The sequence below is a fragment of the Scyliorhinus torazame genome, chromosome 1, assembly GCF_047496885.1.
Source record: "Scyliorhinus torazame isolate Kashiwa2021f chromosome 1, sScyTor2.1, whole genome shotgun sequence".
NCBI classification, from domain to species: Eukaryota; Metazoa; Chordata; class Chondrichthyes; order Carcharhiniformes; family Scyliorhinidae; genus Scyliorhinus; species Scyliorhinus torazame.
The window spans coordinates 88,141,480-88,168,708 of NC_092707.1; the positions used below are offsets into that span (position 1 = coordinate 88,141,480).

Here is a 27,229-nt window from a genome sequence, read left to right on the forward strand (position 1 = left end):
AGTGCGTGTTAAGTGGAGCGCTTAAAAACAGCTTCAGCTGTCGGGCTCTTTGGGCGCTAATTCCGGCCCCAGCGGTTACAAAGCCCGCTGGGCTGTGGATTGCTCTCAATTCGCACCAGCAGAGTGCTGCGTATTAAGAACATAGAACATAGAACAATACAGCGCAGTACAGGCCCTTCGGCCCACGATGTTGCACCGAAACAAAAGCCATCTAACCTACACTATGCCATTATCATCCATATGTTTATCCAATAAACTTTTAAATGCCCTCAATGTTGGCGAGTTCACTACTGTAGCAGGTAGGGCATTCCACGGCCTCACTACTCTTTGCGTAAAGAACCTACCTCTGACCTCTGTCCTATATCTATTACCCCTCAGTTTAAAGTTATGTCCCCTCGTGCCAGCCATATCCATCCGCGGGAGAAGGCTCTCACTGTCCACCCTATCCAACCCCCTGATCATTTTGTATGCCTCTATTAAGTCTCCTCTTAACCTTCTTCTCTCCAACGAAAACAACCTCAAGTCCATCAGCCTTTCCTCATAAGATTTTCCCTCCATACCAGGCAACATCCTGGTAAATCTCCTCTGCACCCGCTCCAAAGCCTCCACGTCCTTCCTATAATGCGGTGACCAGAACTGTACGCAATAATCCAAATGCGGCCGGACCAGAGTTCTGTACAGCTGCAACATGACCTCCCGACTCCGGAACTCAATCCCTCTACCAATAAAGGCCAACACTCCATAGGCCTTCTTCACAACCCTATCAACCTGGGTGGCAACTTTCAGGGATCTATGTACATGGACACCTAGATCCCTCTGCTCAGCCACACTTTCAAGAACTTTACCATTAGCCAAATATTCCGCATTCCTGTTATTCCTTCCAAAGTGAATCACCTCACACTTCTCTACATTCAACTCCATTTGCCACCTCTCAGCCCAGCTCTGCAGCTTATCTATATCACTCTGTAACCTGCTACATCCTTCCACACTATCGACAACACCACCGACTTTAGTATCGTCTGCAAATTTACTCACCCACCCTTCTGCGCCTTCCTCTAGGTCATTGATAAAAATGACAAACAGCAACGGCCCCAGAACAGATCCTTGTGGTACTCCACTTGTGACTGTACTCCATTCTGAACATTTCCCATCAACCACCACCCTCTGTCTTCTTACAGCTAGCCAATTTCTGATCCACATCTCTAAATCACCCTCAATCCCCAGCCTCCGTATTTTTTGCAATAGCCTACCGTGGGGAACCTTATCAAACGCTTTGCTGAAATCCATATACACCACATCAACTGCTCTACCCTCGTCTACCTGTTCAGTCACCTTCTCAAAGAACTCAATAAGGTTTGTGAGGCATGACCTACCCTTCACAAAGCCATGCTGACTATCCCTGATCATATTATTCCTATCTAGATGATTATAAATCTTGTCCCTTATAATCCCCTCCAAGACTTTACCCACTACAGACGTGAGGCTCACCGGTCTATAGTTGCCGGGGTTGTCTCTGCTCCCCTTTTTGAACAAAGAGACCACATTTGCTGTCCTCCAGTCCTCTGGCACTATTCCTGTAGACAATGATGACATAAAAATCAAAGCCAAAGGTCCAGCAATCTCTTCCCTGGCCTCCCATAGAATCCTAGGATAAATCCCACCAGGTCCCGGGGACTTATCTATTTTCAGCCTGTCCAGAATTGCCAACACCTCTTCCCTACGTACCTCAATGCCATCTATTCTATTAGCCTGGGGCTCAGCATTCTCCTCCACAACATTATCTTTTTCCTGAGTGAATACTGACGAAAAATATTCATTTAGTATCTCGCCTATCTCTTCAGACTCCACACACAATTTCCCATCCCTGTCCTTGACTGGTCCTACTCTTTCCCTAGTCATTCGCTTATTCCTGACATACCTATAGAAAGCTTTTGGGTTTTCCTTGATCCTTCCTGCCAAATACTTCTCATGTCCCCTCCTTGCTCGTCTTAGCTCTCTCTTTAGATCCTTCCTCGCTACCTTGTAACTATCCATCGCCCCAACCGAAACTTCACACTTCATCTTCACATAGGCCTTCTTCTTCCCCTTAACAAGAGATTCCACTTCCCTGGTAAACCACGGTTCCCTCGCTCGACGCCTTCCTCCCTGTCTGACCGGTACATACTTATCAAGAACACGCAGTAGCTGATCCTTGAACAAGCCCCACTTATCCAGTGTGCCCAACACTTGCAGCCTACTTCTCCACCTTATCCCCCCCAAGTCACGTCTAATGGCATCATAATTGCCCTTCCCCCAGCTATAACTCTTGCCCTGCGGTGTATACTTATCCCTTTCCATCATTAACGTAAACGTCACCGAATTGTGGTCACTGTCCCCAAAGTGCTCTCCTACCTCCAAATCCAACACCTGGCCTGGTTCATTACCCAAAACCAAATCCAACGTGGCCTCGCCTCTTGTTGGCCTGTCAACATATTGTTTCAGGAAACCCTCCTGCACACACTGTACAAAAAACGACCCATCTATTGTACTCGAACTATATCTTTTCCAGTCAATATTTGGAAAGTTAAAGTCGCCCATAATAACTACCCTGTTACTTTCGCTCATATCCAGAATCATCTTCGCCATCCTTTCCTCTACATCCCTAGAACTATTAGGAGGCCTATAAAAAACTCCCAACAGGGTGACCTCTCCTTTCCTGTTTCTAACTTCAGCCAATACTACCTCGGAAGAAGAGTCCCCATCTAGCATCCTCTCCGCCACCGTAATACTGCTCTTGACTAGCAGCGCCACACCTCCCCCTCTTTTGCCTCCTTCTCTGAGCTTACTAAAACACCTAAACCCCGGAACCTGCAACATCCATTCCTGTCCCTGCTCTATCCATGTCTCCGAAATGGCCACAACATCGAAGTCCCAGGTACCAACCCACGCTGCCAGTTCCCCTACCTTGTTTCGTATACTCCTGGCATTGAAGTAGACACACTTCAAACCACCTACCTGAACGCTGGCCCCCTCCTGCGACGTCAAATCTGTGCTCCTGACCTCTATACTCTCATTCTCCCTTACCCTAAAACTACAATCCAGGTTCCCATGCCCCTGCTGCATTAGTTTAAACCCCCCCAAAGAGCACTAACAAATCTCCCCCCCAGGATATTTGTGCCCCTCAGGTTCAGATGTAGACCATCCTGTCTGTAAAGGTCCCACCTTCCCCAGAAAGAGCCCCAGTTATCCAAAAAACTGAAACCCTCCCGCCTGCACCATCCCTGTAGCCACGTGTTTAAATGCTCTCTCTCCCTATTCCTCATCTCCTGATTCACTGAGGGAATAGTGCCCTCAACAGAAGTTCGAATCACACGTTATTTAGTCCCGGTGGGAACACAGTCTCCCAAACGGAGAATTCTGGCCCAAAACTGCAAACAGTACTCCAGATCCGGTCCAACTAAAACCATGTACAATTGGAGCAAAGCTTCTTTAAAGCAATAGGATTGGAGTACAAGAATAAAGGTCAATATGTCTTTGTCTTGTATGCTAACTTTTGGTGTTTCTTGTACATGCACACCCCAGTCTCTTTGAGCATAAACACTTACTGGTTTCTCACCTTTTAAAAATATTCTGCTTTTTTTATTCTTATGACCAAAGTGAATAACTTTACATTTGCCTAAATTCTACTCCATTTGCCATTTTGTTGCTCACTCTCCTAACCTATCTATATCTTTTTGCAGCCTCTCCATTTCCCATCTCGAGCTCATCTTTCCATGTAGTTTGGTATCATCAGCAAAGTTAGATACATTACTCTTCAGCTAGGTCATTAATATAGGATATATATAGCTGAGGCCCCAGCACCAATCCATGCAGCACTCGCTATTCACTGCCTGCCAACTTGTAAAAGCATCATTTATGCCACTCTCTGCTTTCAATATATTTATCAATACTCTATTTAGGCTAATAGATTATCCCCAACTCCATGAGCCCTTATTTGGCCTATTAACCTTTGGTGAGGCACCTTATTGAATGCATTTTGTAAAACTACATCTACTGGTTCCTCTCATCTACCTCACTGGTTATATCCTCAAAAAACTCTAATAAATTGGTCAAACAGGATTGCCCTTCAGTAAACTTTTTCTCAGCATTCTATGCTTTTCTATGTGAATTGTTAAGACTTCCTGAATAATAAATGCCAATAAGTATTGTTAGCTATCGGGCTTCTAGACCATTGTTTTCTCTCGCCTTTCTTAAAAACCAGTGTAACATTTGCCAACTTGCAACCGTGATACTATTCCTGAATCTAAGAAATTTTTGAAAATCATTGCTAGAATATCCACTAACCTCTGAAGCTATCTCTTTTAGAACCCCATGGTGTAGGCCATGAGGTAACAGGGATTTGTTGGATTTTATTTTATTTTTTTCATTAATGGGAAGTGCTGGGCCAGCATTTATTGCCCATCCTTAATTGTCCATTGCTAGGCCATATCAACTTTTTGGTGGCCCTTTGCCGGTTTCTAAAATATTCGCAATCCTCAGACTTGTTCTTTTTTTAGTAACATGGTGAGCCTCTTCTTTTAATCTCACACTATCTTTAGCCACATTGAGTAACAAACTCAGCATGTTCCACATTCACACTGAGTAAAGAAGCTTCTCCCAAATTTTTATTGGCTTCATTAAGAACTATCCGATATTTTGACTCCAGGTTTTGGACTCCCGCGCAACTAAAGATATCTTCTCTATGCCCAATCTATCCAACCCATATCTACTTCTTGCTTTAAAGTCCACTAATAGGTCATCCCTCTGCCTTCTCTTTTAGGACATTGGGAACAGGAATACATCTGTAGTCCACCGAGCTGTCGATTCAATATGATCATGGTTGATTGGACACTTCAATGTCTTTTACGCACACTAAACCCATAACCCTTTACGTTGTTGTTAATCAGAAATCTATCAATCTCTACCTTAAACATACTCAATGACTGAGCTTTACAGCCCTCTGGGAAGCGAATACCAAAGAATCACAACCCTCTGGTTTGTGGCACACCAGGGGCGGCATGTTGGGGCTGGTTTAGCACAGGGCTAAATAGCTGGAATTAAAGCAGACCATGGCAGGCTAGCAGCATGGGTTCAATTCCCGTACCAGCCTCCCCGAACAGGCGCCAGAATGTGGCGACTAGGGGCTTTTCACAGTAACTTCATTTGAAGCCTACTTGTGACAATAAGCGATTTTCATTTTCATTTCATGGTGGCACAGTGGCACTGCTCCTTACAGCGCTAGGGACCCAGAATCAATTCCGGCCTTGGGACTGTCTCTCTGGAGTTTGCACATTCTTCCAATGTCTGAGTGGGTTTCCTCGGGGTGCTCTGATTTCCTCCCACAGTCCAAAGATCTGCAGGTTAGGTGGATTTACCATGCTAAATTGCCCCTCGTGTCCAAAAGGTTAGGTGGAGTTACTGGGTTATGGGGAGAGGGTGGGGGCTCTTTCAGAGGTATTCTATGAAATAAATTTCTCCTCAATTTGATCCTAAGTGGCTTCCCCTTATTTAGAATTATCCCCCCTGGCTCTAGACTCCCCAGCCCCCTCCCCAGCCAAGGGAAACATCTTGCCTGCATCGACCTTGTCGATTACTTTAAGTATTTTGTAGTTTTCAATGAGATCACCTCACATTCTTCAAAACTCTGGAAATTAAAGGCCCAGTTCCCAATCTCTCTTCATAAGACAGTCCCTCGGTCCCCAGAACATGCCTGGTGAACCTTCGTTGCACTCCCTGCAGCACAGTAGCACAGTGGTTAGCACTGTTGCTTCACAGCTCCAGGGCCCCAGGTTCGATTCCCGGCTTGGGTCACTGTCTGTGCAGAGTCTGCACGTTTTCCCTCTGTCTGCGTGTTTCCCCTCCGGCTGCTGCAGTTCCTCCCACAGGTCCCGAAAGACGTGCTATTAGGTAAATTGGACATTCTGAATTCTGTCTCCGTGGACCTCAACAGGCACTGGAATGTGGCGACTACGGGCTTTTCAGTAACTTCATTGCAGTGTTAATGTAACTACTTGTGACAATAAAGATTATTTTTAATTATGACAGTAATATTCTTCCTGAGGTAAGAGGACCAAAACGGCACACAGTACTCAAGTTGCAGCACAACCAAGCTTCCATACATTTGAAGCAACACTTCGCTACTCCTGTACCCAGCCTCTTTAGTCTTTCCTGATCATTGCAACCCGAGTTATGATATTATAATTTTAAATCTTTGTGGAACCTTCTCTAGTGCCTCCATATGCTTTTGGCAATATTGAGGCTAGAACTGTGACTAGTATGCACTTTTATCAAGGTCCTATACAAGTTTAACAATATTTTTGCTTCTCAATTCTATTCCTCCAAAAACTGAATCCCAGTGTTTTGTTTGTAATTTTTTGTAAATTGCATCAGAAATAACCTGACAAGCTAGAGTAGACTAGCTCAGAATGGAGGTTTTTAATATGATAAATGAACATTCTAGCAGGTTTAAAATTATAAAAGACACCTGGAAATGTCCATTGCCATAGTACTGTTAACAAAGAGTGTATCTAATAAAATTCGGGATGCTGCAGCCGGCGCGATTGTGGGTTACGCATCAGGGCAAGCACTACTACTTCGAAACGGCGGATGAGGCATGGACCTTCATTCAAGAAGAGAAACTGGACTAGATCTGAGAGTTTGATGTTGGGGGGGAAGCAACGAGGTGGTGGTACAGAAATGTAAAGTGGGAAAGGGGAGGTATATTATATAGTAACGTTGGATGGGGAATTTCTCTCCCCTTGATGGGGGGACACGAAGAAATGTGGGCGCCGGTGGGAAAAAGGGACAGAGAGGGGGAGCGGGAATGAGGGAGCTGCGCCATAGGGGTCGGGGCCGATAGGAAAGCATGGGGTTTTCCCGCGCTATGGAGATGATGGCAGGAAGATAGGCGCAGGAAGGAAGAGAGCCCCACACGCAGGGAGGTCAAAGAGCGAACGGGGGAAGCTGGGGTCAGCTAGAGTTAGCTGACTTTCGGAAGCATTATGGGGGGAGTAACCATGCTAGAGGGGGATCTAGGGGGGGGGGGGGGGGGGGGGGACACGACACGGACGGCTAACTGGGTTGCTGCTGCTGAGTGCAAGGGGGAGCTGGCAAGAGAAGAGGTGGTTGGGACGGGAAGGTGCCGCCTGGGGGACTGGTGGGTGTGCGGGACCTGGACAGGGGGCTGGCCCAGAAAAGGGGATGGCTAGTCGGCGAGCGGCCCCCCAATCCGGCTGATCACGTGGAATGTGAGAGGCCTAAATGGGCCGATTAAGAGGGCCCGGGTGTTCGCGCACTTAAAGAGACTGAAGGCGAACGTAGTCTTGCTCCAGGAGACGCATCTGAAGGTGGCGGATCAGGTTAGGTTAAGAAAAGGATGGGTGGGACAGGTATTCCACTCAGGGTTGGACGCAAAAAACAGGGGGGTGGCGATACTGGTGGGGAAACGGGTGTCGTTCCAGTCTAAGAATATAGTGGTGGATAACGGGAGCAGATATGTGATGGTGAGTGGTAGATTGCAGGGAGAGGCGGTCGTGCTGGTAAATGTATATGCCCCGAACTGGGATGACGCGGGATTCATGAAGCGGATGCTGGGACGTATCCCGGACCTGGAGGTGGGAAGCTTGGTAATGGGGGAGGGGGGGGACTTCAACACTGTGCTGGATCCAGGGCTAGACCGGTCTAGATCCAGGACCGGGAGAAGGCCGGCGGCGGCCAAGGTGCTTAGGGGATTTATGGAACAAATGGGGGGAGTGGATCCGTGGAGGTTTGCTAGGCCGTTGGCCAAAGAGTTTTCCTTTTTCTCCCACGTCCACAAGGTATATTCCCCAATAGACTTCTTTGTTACGAGTAGGGCACTGATCTAGAAGGTGGCAGGAACGGAGTACTCGGCCATAGCCGTTTCAGACCACGCCCTGCACTGGGTGGATCTGGAACTAGGAGAGGAGAGGGAGCAGCGCCCACTCTGGCGACTGGATGTGGGACTATTGGCGGATGAGGGGGTCTGTGGAAGGGTGCAGGGGTGTATTGAGAGATACCTGGAGGTCAATGACGATGGTGAGGTTCAGGTGGGGGTAGTATGGGAAGCGCTGAAGGCGGTGGTTAGAGGAGAGCTGATCTCCATTAGAGCCCACAAGGAGAAACAAGAGGGCAAAGAAAGGGAGAGATTAGTGGGGGAGATTTTGAGGGTGGATAAAAGATATGCGGAAGCCCCAGACGAAGGACTATATAGAGAAAGGCGAAGACTTCAGACGGAGTTTGACCTGCTGACCACAGGAAAGGCAGAGGCACCGTGGAGGAAGGCACAGGGGATGCGATATGAGTATGGGGAAAAGGCAAGCTGGCTGCTGGCCCATCAACTTCGTAAGAGGATAGCGGCGAGAGAGATTGGGGGAGTTAGGGATGAAACAGGAACTATGGAGCAGAGAGCAGGGAAGGTAAATGAGGTGTTTAAGACCTTTTATGAGAGGCTATATAAGTCCCAACCCCCGGGGGGAAAAGAGGGAATGCTACATTTTCTGGACCAACTAAGGTTCCCGAGGGTGGAGGAGCAGGAGGTGGCAGGTCTGGGGGCGCCAATCGAGGTGGACGAGGTGACTAAGGGACTGGGGAACATGCAGGCAGGGAAGGCCCCGGGACCAGACGGGTTTCCAGTGGAATTCTACAGGAAATATGTGGACCTGTTGGCCCCGCTGCTGGCGAGAACCTTTAACGAGGCCAGGGAAGGGGGGATACTACCCCCGACAATGTCGGAGGCGACGATATCACTAATTCTGAAGCGGGATAAAGATCCGCTGCAATGCGGGTCATGTAGGCCTATCTCACTCCTAAATGTAGACGCCAAACTGCTGGCAAAAGTGCTGCCGACAAGGATAGAGGATTGCGTCCCGGGGGTGGTGCACGAAGACCAGACAGGGTTTGTAAAGGGGAGACAACTGAACGTTAACGTTCTACGGCTGCTGGGGGTGATGATGACGCCCCCAGCGGAGGGGGAGGCAGAGATAGTGGCGGCGATGGATGCGGAGAAGGCATTCGATAGGGTGGAGTGGGACTATTTGTGGGAGGTGCTGAGGAGGTTTGGGTTCGGGGAGGGGTTTGTTAGATGGGTCAGACTCCTATATGGGGCCCCAGTGGCAAGTGTAGTCACAAACCGGCAAAGATCGGGGTATTTTCGGCTACACAGGGGAACAAGACAGGGGTGCCCCCTGTCCCCATTACTGTTCGTGTTGGCAATTGAACCACTGGCCATAGCGTTGAGGGACTCTAAGATATGGAGGGGAGTGGTTAGAGGGGGAGAGGAGCATCAAGTGTCACTCTACGCTGATGACTTACTGCTATATGTTGCGGACCCTGTAGAGGGGATGCCAGAGGTTATGCAGATACTGAGGGAGTTTGGAGATTTCTCGGGATACAGGCTAAATATGGGGAAGAGCGAGCTTTTTGTAATACACCCCGGGGACCAGGGAAGAGGAATAGATGCTCTACTGTTAAGGAGAGTGGAAAGGAGCTTTCGATATCTGGGGATCCAGGTAGCCAGGAACTGGGGAACTCTACACAGACTTAATCTGACGCGACTGGTGGAGCAGATGGAGGAGGACTTCAAGAGGTGGGATATATTGCCACTCTCATTGGCGGGCAGAGTGCAGGCGGTAAAAATGATGGTCCTCCCGAGGTTTCTTTTCGTGCTTCAGTGTCTCCCCATTCTGATCACAAAGGCCTTTTTCAAAAAAATAGACAGGAGCATTATGAGCTTTGTGTGGGCAGGGAAGACCCCGAGGGTAAGGAGGGGGTTCCTGCAGCGCAGTAGGGATAGAGGGGGACTGGCGCTGCCGAGCCTGAACGACTACTACTGGGCCGCCAATGTGGCGATGGTTTGTAAGTGGATGAGGGAGGGAGAGGGGACGGCGTGGAAGAGGCTGGAGATAGCGTCCTGTAAAGGAACGAGCCTAAAGGCGCTGGTGACGGCGCCGCTGCCGTTCTCCCCGAAAAGGTATACCACAAACCCAGTGGTGGTGGCAACCTTGAGGATCTGGGGGCAGTGGAGGCGACACAAGGGGGTTACGGGTGCCTCGGTGTGGTCCCCGATTAGGAATAACCACAGGTTTGTCCCAGGAAGGATGGACGGGGGGGTTCCAGAGTTGGCAACGAGTAGGAATTAGGAAACTGCGGGACCTGTTTATAGATGGGACGTTTGCAAGTCTGGGAGCGCTGGAGGAAAAATATGAGTTGCCCCGGGGAATATCTTCAGATATATGCAAGTGAGGGCGTTTACGAGGCAACAGGTGAGGGAATTTCCGCTGCTCCCGACACAGGAGATCCAAGATAGAGTGATTTCCGGGGTATGGGTCGGGGAGGGCAAAGTGTCCGAAACATATCAGGAGATGAGAGATGAGGGGGAGGCAATGATAGAGGAGCTGGAGGGAAAATGGGAAGAAGAGCTGGGAGAGGAGATTGAGGAGGGGCTGTGGGCTGATGCCCGAAGCAGGGTAAATTCCTCGTCTTTGTGTGCCAGGCTTAGCCTGATTCAATTTAAGGTTCTACACAGAGCACATATGACGGGAGCAAGACTGAGCAGGTTCTTCGGAATGGAGGACAGGTGTGGGAGGTGCTCGGGAAGCCCGGCGAACCACACACACATGTTCTGGTCGTGTCCGGCATTGGATGAGTACTGGGGGGGCGTGGCAAGGGTGATTTCAAAGGTGGTGAAGGTCCGGGTCAAGCCAGGCTGGGGGTTAGCGATATTTGGGGTAGCGGAAGAGCCGTGTGTGCAGGAGGCGAAAGAGGCCGATATTCTGGCCTTTGCGTCCTTAGTAGCCCGGCGTAGGATTTTACTCATGTGGAAGGAAGCGAAACCCCCCGGCGTGGAGGCCTGGATAAACGACATGGCAGGGTTCATAAAGCTGGAACGAATAAAATTTGCGCTGAGAGGATCGGCTCAGGGGTTCTCCAGGCGGTGGCAACCGTTCCTTGACTATCTCGCGGAACGTTAAGGGAAGATAGAGTGACAGCAGCAGCAACCCGGGGGGGGGGGGGGGGGGGGGGGGGGGGGGGAGCACTATTTTTTATCACTTTGTTAGTTCACTATATTATTTAAATAATGTTATTTACCAGTTATTTTATTATTTTTATGTTGATTTGTAAAAACGGAAAAATTTTGTTTGAAAAATTTAATAAAATATATATTTTTTAAAAACAAAGAGTGTATATCTTAATAAAAAATGAACTTTAGCTTTTGGCACGCTTTTGCATCATTAGCTTTTTTGAAAGCAATTCACTGATAACATTTGGGGATTTATTTTAAAGGTTTCCTGGCTTTGAGCAATCATGTTAAACAGATAAAAACACAGCTTTGAATGTAGCTTTAGGTTGGAAGGACTGATTGCTATTTTTCACACGGTTATAGAACTAGGTTGCAGAGTAAGAAATGACAATTAAACGTACACAGTAAAGCACTGACATTTTGCAAGGCTTACATCTGCAATTCGGCCCTGTAATAATTAAGTTACCAACAGGTGCGTTTGACGCTCACAAGTGTCCAGACAGTTCCAAGAATAGTAATACAGAGAACAAACTTGTTGGGAGTGTTAAGCCTCTCTTCACTTTTGCTCACTTGTTCTTAAACTCAAAGTGCCTGTTGAGTGACCTCTTACTGCAGCCAAATCAGACTGTGTTAATGCACATCACCAAACCATTAACTGAAACAGACTCGTCCTTGCCCCCGTGAATGTTCTTACCTTCCTCCCGCACACACTTCAGCTCTACTCGGATTTTCTGCAGTGCATCTTCTAGTTCCATGTTTCGACATCTCTCCTTATCCAATGCTACCTTCAAGTCATTGTACTGCATGGGAATCTGGATAGGAAGAGAAGGGTCCTCACGCCGGCGCCCAAACAAACTCTGTATACAAGGAATCATAATCAAACTACCTGCTCAGCAAGAAATCACCATGTGAACGTGCCTAGGGGTGAGGAACAGTGCAATGCTGACAACATAGAAATCTGGAAGCAGCAGTAAAAAAGGCGTAGTCCTCAGCTGAATTACTAATACTGACATCACTAGCAGCATTAATGTTAATTTTAACATTTTATTCCACAAAATGCTTGTCCTTTTAAGTTGAATCAAAAGAATAACATACAGAATATGAGCACCATCCTTCCCCGAATAGGAGGAATGAGTACGTCTCATTCTCTTTTTTTTTTTAATTTAGAGTACCAATTAATTTTTTCCAATTAAGGGGCAATTTAGCATGGCCAATCCACCTACCCTGCACATCTTTGTGTTGTGGGGGCGAAACCCACACAAACACGGGGAGAATGTGCAAACTCCACAAGGGCAGTGACCCAGAGCCAGGATCGAACCTGGGACCTCGGCGCCGTGAGGCAGCAGGGCTAACCCACTGCGCCACCGTGCTGCCCATCTCATTCTCATCGACAATTGATAAACAGTGAATCTTAATCATCAAGTGGGTTTATTAGTGGAGTGAACACTCTCCTACAACATGTCCTAAGATAAGAAAGAATACCCAATTATTTTTCTTTCAAGAAGAGCACAATTACGTCTATTGATAGATAGGGAGGAGGTTAATGAAGTTTTGTGCTTAATGAGGCTTATGGCTAATGATAGAGACAGGCTAAAAGAGCTGCAGACTGGCTAAACATATTGGGATTAATGTGCAAGTTTCTAAAATCTCCTATTTCCAAGGAATAAGAACACACTATAAAACAAAGCTCCAGCTTCAAATTTGGATATCAGTGGTATACAATTGTGTGGATGCAGGCAATCTGCTCTACAGCGTCATGCAGATAGGTCTGGGATGTGAACTTCTTTCAGAAGTAAACCACTCGATTGCTTGACCAATTGTCATGTGCCGACCAGTTTCCAATATATAAAGAGGATTAAATTTGGTGCATGAAATTGCAAGTCATACTTGTTATGTCACAAACCGTTTGCCGGTCAGAGCTAGCAAAATACTACAAGCAACCTTTAAAAAATGTTATTTTCATAACTCTATTAATTTGTTGATGTTTTAGAATCATTTATCTATTTGACTGCACCACTTTGAGGATCTTGTCAGTTGGCTGTATGACTGCATCGGGATGCAGGGCAAGGCCAGCAGTGAGGGTTCAATTCCCATACCGGCTGAGGTTATTCATGAAGTTAGGGTTAGGCCTTCTTAGGCCAGTATTAGCCTTCTCAACCTTGCCCCTCGCCTGAGATGTGGTGATCCTCAGGTTAGAATCATCACCAGTCAGCTCTGCCCCTCGAAGGGGAAAGAAGCCTATGGTCATCTGGGACTATGGCAACTTTACTTACTTTATTGTGAGAAAGATATTAGTCTCTCAGAAAATGCTGTGCGCCCACATCCCAATCACAGGGCAGTTCAAAGAGATCACACATTTGCACTCATTTTCCATGGTCAAAAACAGCCCGTTCTATTAACCTGCGCCTGCAATAAATCCAAATTTGGCCTAGTTTAGTTTCACTGCCCTTAGATTTCAGCAGGTATCAGCTCAAGCAAGAGCAAAGTTGGTGTCCAGGTTAGTGAGCATTCAAGGGCAGTACATGATCAAGGTTAGGACAACAAAGTCCAATAGCTTGCTCAAAAAATTTCAAACATTATTGTACGGGTATTAGGTGAATGGAATTACAATCATCTTCAGTTTGTAATCACATTTAACTACCTTCTTCTTTTTAATTGGTGGGTCCATCTTTGATTGTAGGAAATCAATCAGTTTGGACTGTTGAGTGATCGTACCCTCCAGCTTCACTCTGTCATGGGAGAACACCATCTGTTGCAAGAGCAAGAGAGAAACAAAACTTTGGACATTGATTCAGGGATTCTGTTTCAATTACTCCGACAAGTACGGCCCCCCAATCATTGGCCAATTCAGTGAGAAAAATGAGTTGTTTCTGTTTTTCCCTATGTTAGAAACTGGGCCATTCCATTCACTTTCAAATGGATTACATTCAGATCTTCTGATTGAATGTCGTAACTGCTTTCACATGTATACACACACATATATCTTTATACAGAATTGGCAAATTGTACATCTTTCAATTGCGAAATTACACTTAACATAATAATAATGTTTATTATTGTCACAAGTAGGCTGACATTAACACTGCAATGAAGTTACTGTGAAAATTCCCTAGTTGCCACATTCTGCCACCCGTTCGGGTATGCTGAGGGAGAATTCAGAATGTCCAATTCACCTAACAAGCACGTCTTTCGGGACATGTGGGAGGAAACCGGAGCACCCGGAGGAAACCTTTTTTTACAATAAATTTAGAGTACCCAATTCATATTTTCCAATTAAGGGGCAATTTTAGTGTGGCCAATCCACCTACCCAGCACATCTTTGGGTTGTGGAGGCGAAACCCACGCAAACATTTGGAGAATGTGCAAACTCCACACCGCCAGTGACCCAGAGCCGGGATCGAACCTGGCACCACGACGCCGTGAGGCAACAGGGCTAACCCACTGTGCCACCGTACTGCTCACCCGGAGGAAACCTACGCAGACACGGGGAGAGTGTGCCGACTCCACACAGACAGTAACCCAAGCTGGGAATCAAACCTGAATCCCTGGAGCTGTGAAGCCACAGTGCTAACCACTGTGCTATCGTGCCGCCTTTAATAATCTTTATTAGTGTCACAAGTAGGCTTAGATTAACACTGCAATGAATTTACTGTGAAAATCCCCTGGTCGCCACACTACAGCGCCTGTTTGAGTACACCGAGGGAGAATTCAGAATATCCAATTCATCTAACAGCACGTCTTTCGGGATGGAATGTGGCTTGGAAAAGAACTAGCCGAGTTCCCATGCATCTGTTGTTCTTGGATGGTAGAGATCGCAGTTTAGACGGTGCTGTTGAAGAGCCTTTGTGAGTTGCTGCTGCACATCTTGTAGATAGTAGACACTGTTGGACTGTGCATTGGTGGTGGAGGGAATGAATATTTAAGGTGGTGGGTGGGGTGCCAAACAAGTGGGTTGTTTTTGTCTTAGGTGGTGCTGAGCTTCGAGTGTCGTTGGCGCTGCACTCATTGCGGCAAATGGAGAGTATTTCATCATGTCTTGTACCTTGTAGGAGGTGGAAAGGTTTTGAGGAGTCAGGCAAATTACTCACCACAGAACTCCCACCTGCTCATACAGCCACACTATTTATATGGCTCATCCAGTTCAGTGTCAGGTCAATGGTAACCACTCGGGTTGGATTCTCTCTGGTTGGTAATAGCCATTACCTGACATTTATGCGGTGCCAATGTTACTTGCCATTCTTCAGTCCAAGCCTGAATATTGCCCTGTCTTGCTGCATATGGACACAGCTGAGTTGCGAATGGTGCTGAGCATCATGCAGTCTTCAGTGAACATCTGCCTTTCTGACTTTGTGATGGAGGGAAGGTCATTGACGAGGCAGCTAAAGATAATTGGGAATAGGACACTACCCGAGTAACTCCTGCAGTGATGTCTTGGGATTGAGATGATTGAACTTCAACAATCACAACCGTTTCCGTTTTCCTAGGTAGGACCTCAACCAGTGGAGAATTTTCTCCCAGATTTGCATTGACTCCAGTTTTACTAGGGCTCCTTGATGCCACACTAAATCAAATGCTGCCTTGATGTCAAGGGCAGTCACTCATATATAATGGGCAGCAGGGGTTGCCTGCACCCAAAGTGTAGCACAGCTAGCTCCTGGTCAGTGAAAGTGGGGAGTGTCTCCAGTTCCCTCTGACAATTGGAGTCCCTCCTCCCAGTATTGCCTCCTCATGTCAACCCTCACAACCTTTTCTGTCCAACATGCCCACAAGCGCACCCCACCTGCCTCAGCGTCAATGGGGCCTGGCTGAAATGCTCCAGCGTTATCTCGGACTGACCTAAATGTCCGGGAAAATTGTTGAAGCCATCTCCCTCCGCTCCCTGCAGCACCAGCAGTGACCACCATTCCTGCTAAGCACTGTCGGCGTACAGTGCTGCTGGCCTCCATATGGCCAGATGGTCTGAGGTTGGAAGTTCTCCTGGAGATGGCTGGAAGGCACATATTCTAATTAAAGGGCCTTAGCTCCAAAATGTAAAGCAGGGCAAGCTGGTGAGGTGGAGGCAGACTCATCTCCAAAGTTTACACTGGGGTGTGGGGAGCCTTCCCTCAACATAAAATCCACCCCATAGTCTCTGAATCGGGCAGGAAATCAGGGACAGGAGGACACTAGTCGATGTTGTGAAACCTGAAATACCTGTTTTGGCCAAAAGCAGAGGTGAGTAAATCATAATTAAATACAGCTTTTAGTTTATTTTTTCACTAAAATTAGCAGAGGCAAACGTGAAATCTCATGCTAAGGACAACAGACCATTTTCAGTTATTTCCATTTGAACTGATGCACGATATCAAGTATAAGGTTCATACAGTCATATTTATCTTAATGACTGGATATTGGGTGCTAACCTTCCCAGGGATTCTAAAAGTAGTCAAAAGAACACATTCCTGTGCTTTCCCTACTTACTGGTCAAAGCTGCTAGTTCCTTTCAGAAATGGTTGTATAGGTTCCACATTTGTTCTTACATGCTGTCAGTCACCACATAGCAGCATCAAAGTGATCGTATTTGTTATTGCATTTAACTCTCACCTGCATATTTGCAATCTGGTACTCCAAATCACTCTGCTCTGTCTTTAACAGGTCAGCCTGATCCAGGGCTTCCTGCAAACCTTGAGTGAGACGGAAGATGTGTGTTTTGTGCATATCTAGCTGCTGCTGCAGTTTTGTTTGCTGAATAAAGTGAATAACCACAAGGTTCAGAACATGACATGAATGCATAGAATTGGACAGAAAGAATATCATTCACTAACCGCAAGATCGCATTCACAGTGTTAACAAACACTGCAACTGGCAAAGCTACACAAAGGTGTTCAGTTTCTGCTCAGTAACGGATCCAGCAAGCCAAAAGCCAGGCATACTTTTCCCATATTCCATGAACCGTGATTAACAGAAATTAAAACCTTGGTTTCACTTTGAAGTTTTAATACGGAAATTCTTATTTCATGACTCCATCAATGCTATTTCCATTGAACTATCAGACTTAACATAAACAGGACTAATACATATTTGATTCCCAACATCTAAATCAATCAAGAATTTTGCATAAGAAAATTGCTTTTATGGTGAAAGGAATAACCTCTGATATTTGCCCTACCTCCTCGATCAGTCTATGCTTTAGCTCTCGCTCTGTCTCTAGTTTCTGCTGAAGACCACGTGCATTCATTTCCAGCATGGTGTGCTTCTTCTCCAGGTCACTCAACTTTGAATGAGAATGGACCAAAAACAATTCTGATGGTTAATATATTGTGTTTTCAAACAGTGATGAACTGTGTTAGCATTATAGTGCATCCAGTAAAGTGAGCAATTTTGTAATTCGAGCAAAACAATTATTTAAAAATAAGTGCCAAGAAGAAATTATGGGAATTCGGCCGGTTTTCGGGGTATAAGCTCAATATGGGGAAGAGCGAGATGTTTGTGGTCCAGGCGAGAGGTCAGGAGAGGCGACTGGGAGAACTGCCGTTTAGAGTGGTAGGGGACAGTTTCAGGTACCTGGGTATCCAAGTGGCGAGGGATTGGGACCGGCTACATAAATTGAACTTGGTGGATCTGATGAAGGAGGATTTCCGGAGATGGGATGCGCTCCCGTTGTCTTTGGCGGGCAGTGTTTAATCGGTAAAAATTACGGTCCTCCCGCGATTCCTATTTGTTTTCCAATGCCTCCCCATCTTCATCCCATGGTCCTTTTTAAAGCGGATCAATAAGATTATTGTGGGCTGTGTGTGTGTGTGTGTGTGTGTGTGGGGGGGGGGGGGGGGAGAGAGTCCCCGCGAGTGAATAGGGCAATGCTCGAGCGGAGTCGGAGGGATGGAAGGCTGGCGTTGCCGAATTTCAGCAATTACTACTGGGCGGCACACATAGCCATGGTGAGGAGGTGGCCGGCGTGGGTGCGCATGGAGGCGGCTTCTTGTAAGGGCACAAGTCTGGGGGCATTGGTACAGCGCCTCTGCCGTTCCCGCCGGCGGGGTACTCCACCAGTCCAGTGGTGGTGGCGGCCCTGAGAGTCTGAGGGCAGTGGAGGAGACATGTGGGAGCAGAGGGGGCATCGGTGTGGTCCCCAATCTGCAATAATCACCGGTTTGCCCCGGGGAGGATGGACGGGGGTTCCGAATTTGGCAGAGAGCGGGGATCGAGAGGATGGGGGATTTGTTTGTAGAAGGAAGCTTCCCGAGTATGAGGGCGCTGGAGAAGTTTGCTTTGGCGGGGGGAATGCATTTCAATATTTACAGGTGCGGGACTTTCTGCGGAGGCAGGTGCCAACCTTCCCACTCCTGCCGCTAAGGGGGATTCAGGACAGGGTGGTTTCTAGAGGATGGATAGGAGAGGGGAGCGTCTCGGACATATATAGAAAGCTTATGGGTTCGGAGGAGACGCAGACTGAGGAGCTGAAGCAAAAGTGGGAGGAGGAGCTGGGGGAGGGGGGGGAAAGAGATAGAGGGCCTCTGGGCGGACGCGCTGGGTAGGGTCAATGCGACCGCAACATGTGCCAGGCTCAGCCTGATCCAATTTAAGGTCGTTCACCGGGCTCATGTGACAGTGGCCCGGATGAGTAGATTCTTTGGGGTGGAGGACAGGTGTGCGAAGTGTGCGGGGGGGCCAGCGAATCATGTCCATATGTTCTGGGCATGTCCAAAACGGAGGGGATTTTGGGAGGGGTTAGCCGACGCCATGTCCACGGTATTAAATACGAGGGTGGCAATGAGTCCAGAGGTGGCGATTTTTGGGGTGTCGCAGGATCTGGGAATCCAGGAGGAGAAAGAGGCAGATGTTCTGGCCTTTGCTTCCCTTGTAGCCCGGAGGTGCATATTACTAGCATGGAGGGACTCAAAGCCCCTGAAATCGGAGACCTGGCTTTCGGATGTGGCTGGCTTCCTCTGCCTGGAGAAATTTAAGTTTGCCATGAGAGGGTCATTGTTAGGGTTCGCCCGGAGGTGGCAACCATTCGTCGAATTCCTCGCAGAGAACTAATCGTCAGCAGAAGGGGGGGGGGTTAGGTGAGCATAGATTAGGGGGTAAACAATGGTAGGACCTGTGGGAATGGGAGGCGGTATTTGCACTATGTTAATATTTTCCTTGTTATGTACATTGTTGATTTTGTTGCTGTTACAATGCCAAAGAAATACCTCAATAAAATGTTTTTTTTTTTTTTTAAAGTGCCAAATAAAGAACTAGCATTTTTTGTTACGGGAGCATTCTTTTTGGTTCAACAGTAATAACGAGCTTGCATTGATCTTGCCCCTTCCATGAAACAGGTAGTCAGCATTGTAATGTAGAGACCCATGGTGTGAGCAAAGGATGATGTTGGTACCTCTGCTCGACAGTGGTACTGACTGCTCATATGTTAGCTTAACAGAACAGATGGCTTTATGTCACATGGTGCTCTGCCAAATTAAGGCAGCACCAACCTGGAATCATTGCCTAACTGCCAAAGTGAAAGGTTTGTTATTGCAGTACAGCCATGCTTTGGCTGAAATTTGACCTCCACAGTTATGAATGCAAGGTTTTATAAGATGACTATTTTTGGGACTGTATTTCATTCAAGGGGAAATGAAAGAATAAGGGTCATGTGATCTGCTTCAAATTCTGCCCAACAAGCCTGGGTGGCTTTGTAACCATGGTGGCAGGGGACCCAGCTTGAAACTTACTGGGAGCAAGGTGCAAACATCACACCTGTCATCAAACACAAGAACAGCTGGGTTAAGTAGAAACAGATCCACAAGTTCTTGGACAGAAAGAGGAAGAGAGAAATAGAGAGAGAGAGAGAGATGTCTCCCACAGACAAAGATTGCAGTTGGTACAGTCAGCAGAGAGAAGGCTGCTGGTTGCCCGTGAGATACCAGGCAGAACACAGAACGGTTTCTGGCCAAATCTAAAGATTCTGCATGATTTGCCCTGATTAGGTCCAGAGGAGAAATTGGCAAATTGGATCTTAACTGCTGGTAGTTCGTTCAGGAATTCTCTGAAAACTGAGGCAAGCTCCTTTTGATGCTCAAGACACCTTACAGCTCAGCGAAACGGGGCAACGTGGGCCCACTGGAAGCTGGGAGTGACTGGGAATGTTTCTCATTACGGCTGTCATTTAGCGGAGAGTGTGCCTTAATATGTGCGAATGAAGTGTGGAGTGATCAGTTATGTTAAAACATCAGAAAGAGGACTTCCGGTGGCGGCTATGAAGGAGTAAGTCGCACATTTGGTGGCTCCCGCTCGGGTCGGACTTTAGGACCTTTTTCCCCCGATTGTCTACCGGACTTGAACTGGAAAACTGAAGACAGAGGCAATTGTGTACCGAATTCCAACATCGGTGCATGGAGAGAAGGACTAGAAGTGCTCCCAAAGGCACAAACAGAAAGACAGAGAATGCTTGGGCTGAAGCTGCAGCAGGAAACAGCTTGGCAGAGGACCTCTGGTTTGTCGACCCAGCGGTCAACGGAGCAGCTGATGCAAGTTATTCAGGAAGGCTTTGCTAAGCAGAAACGGGATTGCTTGGACCTGATAAAAGAGTCGATTGTGCGGCTGGAGCTTAGATTGGACGCCGAAGATCGGGCGATCCGGAAGGTGGAGAAGGCGCTGGCTGAGCAGGAGGAACATCAAACTGCGGTGGAGTTGGAGGTGGGGATGCTGAGAGACCAGCAGAAGAAGCTCCTGGAGAAGGTGGAGGACCTAGAGAATAGGTCCCGCCGGCAGATCTTGAGAATCGTTGGGCTCCCGGAGGGGTCCGAAGGAGCGGACGCTGGGGCATACATCGCAGGTATGTTTGAGAAGCTGCTGGGGGATGGGACATTCTCCCGGCCCTTGGAGGTGGACAGGGCTCACAGAGCGCTCGCGAGGAACCCGCGAACGGGAGACCCCCCCCCGCCCCGCCCCGAGGGCAATGGTGGTGAGATTCTACCACCATTGAGATAAGGAGCGCATTCTACAGTGGGCCAAGCAGACACGGAGCTGTAAGTGGGACAAGAGTATCCTGCGGGTCTACCAAGACCTGAGTGCAGAGGTGGCCAGGAGAAGAGCAGGCTTCAACCAGGTTAGGTCGATCCTTTTTAAGAAAAGGGTGAAGTTCGGACAGCTGTACCGGCCCGTCTCTGGGTCACGTACGAGGAACAGCACTTTTATTTTGAGTCGCCCGAGGACGTGCTGGACTTCGTGAAAAGGAAAGGACTGGTGGTGGCTGAGAACTTTTGAACTTTGCTGCAACGTTCATGTGTTTTTTTCTTTTTTGTTTCTCTGTTTTTTAAAGAAAAGTTTCTCATTTTTCATTTTGTGGAAGCTGTTTGTAATGCCTTCTGTATTGATTTGGCATCAGTGGCAGAGCTGAGCGAGTTAAGGTTTTCATTTGCACTGTTGGGGGATGGAGGTGTGCTGACGAGGGAGGGACTTGGGCTAAGGGACAGATAGGTTGGGGGTGGAGACTGCCTGGGGCGGGCCAGTGGAGGCACGGAGCATGGGCTGGGTCCAAAAAAGGGGATGGCTGATCGGCAAAAAGGGGGGGGGGGGCAATGAGCCCCCCAACTAGGCTGATCACTTGGAATGTTCGAGGGTTAAATGGGCCGGTCAAGAGGGCACGTGTGTTCGCGCATCTTAGGGGACTGAAGGCGGACGTGGTAATGTTGCAGGAGACGCACCTTAGAGTAACTGACCAGATTAGATTGAGGAAAGGCTGGGTCAGTCAGGTCTTTCACTCAAGACTGGATTCAAAGACTAGAGGAGTCGTGATCCTGATCAATAAGCGGGTGGTGTTTGAGGTGGGCAGAATAGTTTCGGATGTGGGAGGTCGGTACATTATGGTCAGTGGGAAACTGGAGGGGATGCAGGTGGTATTAGTAAATGTGTATGCGCCGGATCGATTTTTTCATTTTGAGCAGGGGTCGCGGGGCCACCTGGCCCCGGGGGGGGCCCTCCCGGTGGCCTGGCCCGTGATCGGGGCCCACCGATCCGCGGGCGGGCCTGTGCCGTGGAGGCACTCTTTCCCTTACGCCTCCGCCACGGTCTCCACCATGGTCGAGGCATAAGAGACTCCTTCCACTGTGCATGCGCGGGGATGCCGTGAGCGGCCGCTGACGCTCCCGCGCATGCGCCGCCCGGAGATGTCATTTCCGCGCCAGCTGGCGGGGCACCAAAGGCCTTTTCCGCCAGCTGGCGGGGCGGAAATTCGTCCGGCGCCCGCCTAGCCCCTCAATGTTGGGGCTCGGCCCCCAAAGATGCGGAGCATTCCGCACCTTTGAGGCGGCGCGATGCCCGTCTCTTTTGCGCCGTTTTGGGCGCCAGTCGGCGGACAGCGCGCCGTTTCAGGAGAATTTTGCCCCTTGTGTAAAAAAACAACAACTGGGGAGAATGTGCATGAGGAATATAGAACTAAATTAGAGGTCTCCCAAACTAAATGGATCATAAGATTATGAGAGTACAATTCATTTTTTAATATACTTTCTTCAGGCTGTTTTCCAATTTCAGAAGTGCTAGAATTTCTAGCAGAGCCATTTATGCAAAAACATAATGTAACATACTAATGTACTGAGTCAGTAACCAGGTGATGCTTCAATTCTGGAACTTGACAGATCAATTTTTCTGTTTCCTTTTCAAAGTGATATTTTACATCATACCATGGAACCTCTACTGTACAGCCAGATAACCATGAACGTTTCTTTGGTAAAAAAGATATTGGGCGAGATTCTCCATTTGGGAGACTAAGTTCTCCCGGCACAGTACAATCGCTCCTGGTCTGCGGTAGCGCGAGGAACAATATCTGGGAGCGATTCACTCCCCCTTGCTATAAAAATGTATTTACAGCAGGGAGCTCCCAGGATTCCGTTCCAAATCCCGCTATTGGGCCGCCATTTTGAGCGGGTGGCTTGAGACAGAGGTCCGGCAGCTGCCAAGTAGGTGCACCCTCCCCTCCCCCACCACCATGGGGATTTCTGGGTCACCCCCCAATGATAGCTTCCAACCAAGAGTGACAGATGGGAGAGTCTCTGATATGGGGGGGGGGGGGTCTTTTAAAAATTCATTTTAAGGAATGTGGGCATTGCTGGTTAGGCCAGCATTTATTGCCCATCCCTAGTTGCCCTTCAGAAGGAAGTGGTGAGTTGCCTTCTTGAACCATAGCAGACCCGGAGGTGTAGGTACAGCCAGAGTGCTGTTAAGGAGGGAGTTCCAGAATGTTGCGACAGTGCACGAACATCGATATATTTCCAAGTCAGGGTGATGAGTGACTTGGAGGGGAACCTCCAGGCGGTGGGGTTCCCAGGTATCTGTTGCTCTTGTCCTTCTAGATGATAGTCGTCGTGAGGTTGGCAGGTGCTGCCCAAGGAACCTTGGTGAGTTACTGTAGTGCATCTTGTAGATGGTGCACACAGCCGCCACAGTTCATCAGTGATGGGGGAATAAAGCGGGCTGCTTAGTCCTGGATGAAGTAGAGCTTCTTGAGTGTTGTTGGGGCTGCCCTTATCCAGACAAATAGAGAGTATTCCATTACATTCCTGACACTCTTGTAGATGGTGGACAGTCTTTGGGGGGGTCAAATGGTGAGTTGGTGATTCCAAGCCTTTGACCTGCTCTGGTAGCCACAGTATTATTATGGTGAGTGCAGTTCAGTTTCTGATCTGCAGATTGGGGGGGTGCGGTGTCTCTCTGATGGGGGGGGGGGGGGGGGAGGAGGAGGAGCGGTGTCTGATACAGGGGGTGCGGTGTCTCTGATACGTGTGGGTGGTGTCTCTGATACACGGGGACGCGGTCTCTGATACGCGGAGGCGCCGTCTCTGATACGCGGGGGCGGCGTCTCTGATACGCGGGGGCGGTGGCTCTGATACGCGGTGGCTCTGATACGCGGGGGCGGTGTCTCTGATACGTGGGGGCGGCGTCTCTGATACGTGGGGGCGGTGTCTCTGATACGTGGGGGTGGTGTCTCTGATACGTGGGGGTGGTGTCTCTGATACGTGGGGACGCCGTCTCTGATACGCGGGTGCGCCGTCTCCGATTCGCGAGGGCGGTATCTCTGATACGCGGGGGCGGTGTCTCTGATACGCGAGGGTGGTGTCTCTGATACGCGAGGGCGGTATCTCTGATACATGGGGGCGGTGTCTCTGATACGTGGGGGCGGTGTCTCTGATACGCGGGGGCTGTGTCTCTGATACGTGGGGGTGGTGTCTCTGATACGGGGAGCGGTGTCTCGGATACGCGGGGGCGTTGTCTCTGTAACGCGGGGGCGGTGTCTCTGATACGCGGGGGCGTTGTCTCTGATACGCGGGGGCGTTGTCTCTGATACGCGGGGGCGGTGTCTCTGATACGCGGGGGCGGTGTCTCTGATACGTGGAGGCGGTGTCTCTGATACGTGGAGGCGGCGTCTCTGATATGGGGGGCGGTGTCTCTGATATGGGGGGGCGGTGTCTCTGATATGGGGGGGCGGTGTCTCTGATAACGAGGTGTATGCTAGGCACCTCCTTGCCACGAGATGGCAACGCCCTGGGGAATCACTTGCAGAATTCCTGCGTGCTTTGCGTGTACTCTGCGGGAACTGCGATTGCTGCGCGATATCGGCTACCCGGCACACAGAGCTGCTGTTCAGGGACGCTTATGTCGCAGTAATGAAATCAAACTTACTAGAATTACTTGGCCTCCCAGAGACAGTGCAACTCTCCAATTCGCTAAAGGTGGCCTCCCAGAACATGGGAGGCCTACACCTCCGACCGCGCGGCACCCTCGTGGACGCCGTCATTATCCGACCCGGGTGCGACGCAAGCCTGTGCCGCGCAGCAGCCCGCCAACACCGGAGGCCCGAGGTGCTACTTTTGCGGCCAGGGTAATCACCCCAGACAACGCTGCCTCCACGGAACGCGACTTGCAACGGGTGTGGGAAAAAGGGCCACTTTGCAAAAGCCTGCCAGGCCCGATCTCCCCCTAAAACTTCTAGACCCAGCAGCGCTGCCTGCTGCCTGTCGGGGCCGCCCCCAGCTGCTGCGCCACCCGCCATGTGCGACCCGTGGGCACCGCCATCTTCAATTTCGGCCGCCACATGCGACCCATGGAGTCGCCATCTTTAACGCATCCTCCAACCGCCACGGGGGCCGCATTCTTGGACACCATCGCCGCTGCCGGCCACCATCTTGGACACCATCGCCGCTGCCGTCCGCCACACGCGACTCATGGGGGCCGCCATCTTGGGACCACTCCGCAGCCTCCCGGTGCCCGGCTCACCCGACTGTAAGCTGGCCCCGCTACCTCCAACCGGCCTACCAACCGCCTTCTGAAGCTCGCCTCCATCACGCTCGAACTGGTCTGGCCGCACCACCTCGCGAAGTCTACGATGACCGTCCGGATCAACGGGCACGAGACGGCCTGTCTTTTCGACTCCGGGAGCACAGACAGCTTCATTCACCCAGATACAGTAAAGCGCTGCTCCCTCCAATCTTACCCGCGACCCAGAAAATCTCCCTGGCTTCCGGATCCCATGCAGTAGAAATCCGGGGGTACGGTGTCGCGACCCTCACTGTACAAGGCGTAGAGTACGCTACCCTCACTGTACAAGACGTAGAGTACGCTAACTTCAAACTCTATGTCCTCCTCCATCTCTGCGCGGCCCTATTACTGGGGCTCGACTTCCAGTGCCACCTCCAAAGCCTTACTTTAAAGTTCGGTGGACCCCTGCCCCCCCTCACCATCTGTAGCCTTGCGACCCTTAAGGTCGCCCCACCCTCGCTCTTCGCAAATCTCACCCCGGACTGTAAGCCCGTCACTACTAGGAGCAGACAGTACAGTACCCGGGACAGGGCCTTTATCAGGTCGGAGGTCCAGCGACTCCTGCGAGGGGGGATCATTGAGGTTAGTACCAGCCCCTGGAGAGCCCAAGTGGTGGTCGTCAAGACTGGGGAGAAGCACTGGATGGTCATCGATTACAGTCAGACCATCAACCAGTACACGCAGCTCGATGCCCGCCCCCTCCCCCGCATATCTGACATGGTCAATCAGATTGCGCAGTATCGAGTCTTCTCCACAGTTGACTTGAAGTCCACGTACCACCAGCTCCCTATCCGCCCGGAGGACCGCCAATATATTGCCTTCGAGGCAGATGGCCGCCTCTACCACTTCCTCAGGGTCCCCTTCGGCGTCACCAATGTGGTCTCGGTCTGCCAAAAAGAAATGGACCAAATGGTTGACCAGTACGGGCTGCGGGCCACGTTCCCGTACTTCGACAAAGTCACCATCTGCGGCCATGACCAGCAGGACCATGACGAAAACCTCCGGCACTTCCTCCACACCGTTGAACTCCTGAACCTCACCTATAATAAAGAAAAATGCATTATCCGCACAATCCGCCTCGCCATCCTCGGCTTGGTCATGGAACACAGAGTCCTAGGGCCCGACCCCGACCGCATGCAGCCCTCCTGGAACTCCCCCTCCCCCACTGCCCCAAGGCCCTGAAGAGATGCCTGGGGCTCTTCTTGTACTATGCCCAGTGGGTCCCCAACTACGCGGACAAGGCCGGTCCACTTATTAAATCCACCATTTTTTCCCTGACGACTGAGGCCCGACTGGCCCCTTGAGTCGCATCAAGGCAGATATTGCCAAAGCTGCAATGCATGCTGTGGACGAGTCCATCCCATTCCAGGTGGAGAGCGATGCGTCGGACTTTGCTCTGGCCGCTACACTCAACCAGGCGGGCAGGCCCGTGGCTTTCTTCTCCCGTACCATCCATGCCTCCGAGATTTGACACTCCTCCATCGAAAAGGAAGCCCAAGACATCGTAGAAGCTGTGCAACATTGGAGGCATTTACTGGCCAGCAGGCGATTCACTCTCCTCACTGACCAACGGTCGGTTGCCTTCATATTCAATAACACACAGCGGGGCAGTATTAAGAATGATAAGATCCTGAGGTGGAGGATCGAGCTCTCCACCTACAGCTATGACATTTTGTACCGACCGGGGAAGCTCAATGAGCCCCCAGATGCCCTATCCCACGGTACATGTGCCAGCGCACAGGTAGACCGACTCCGGGCCCTCCACAATGACCTCCGTCACCCGGGGGTCACCCCTTTTTTTCACTTCATCAAAGCTCGCAACCTGCCTTACTCCATCGAGGAGGTCAGCTCTGTGACCAGGGACTGCCAGGTCTGCACGGAGTGCATGCCGCACTT

The 27,229-nt window shown here is 49.6% G+C and overlaps 1 protein-coding gene across 6 annotated transcripts in view; it reads right to left on the reverse strand.

Moving 5' to 3' along the window:
- Positions 1-27,229, reverse strand: part of LOC140409371 (citron Rho-interacting kinase-like) — a 334,921-nt gene that overhangs the window by 100,277 nt on the left and 207,415 nt on the right. For 5 of the 6 annotated variants that reach the window (XM_072497819.1, XM_072497829.1, XM_072497846.1 and 2 more), the window contains 4 exons: positions 17,205-17,309; positions 16,640-16,780; positions 13,698-13,805; positions 11,751-11,913 (listed from right to left, as the gene is read on the reverse strand). In XM_072497819.1, coding sequence (XP_072353920.1) covers positions 11,751-11,913; positions 13,698-13,805; positions 16,640-16,780; positions 17,205-17,309 — 517 coding nt within the window. The remainder of the gene's footprint in view (positions 1-11,750; positions 11,914-13,697; positions 13,806-16,639; positions 16,781-17,204; positions 17,310-27,229) is intronic. The other variant, XM_072497833.1, reaches the window with a different exon arrangement.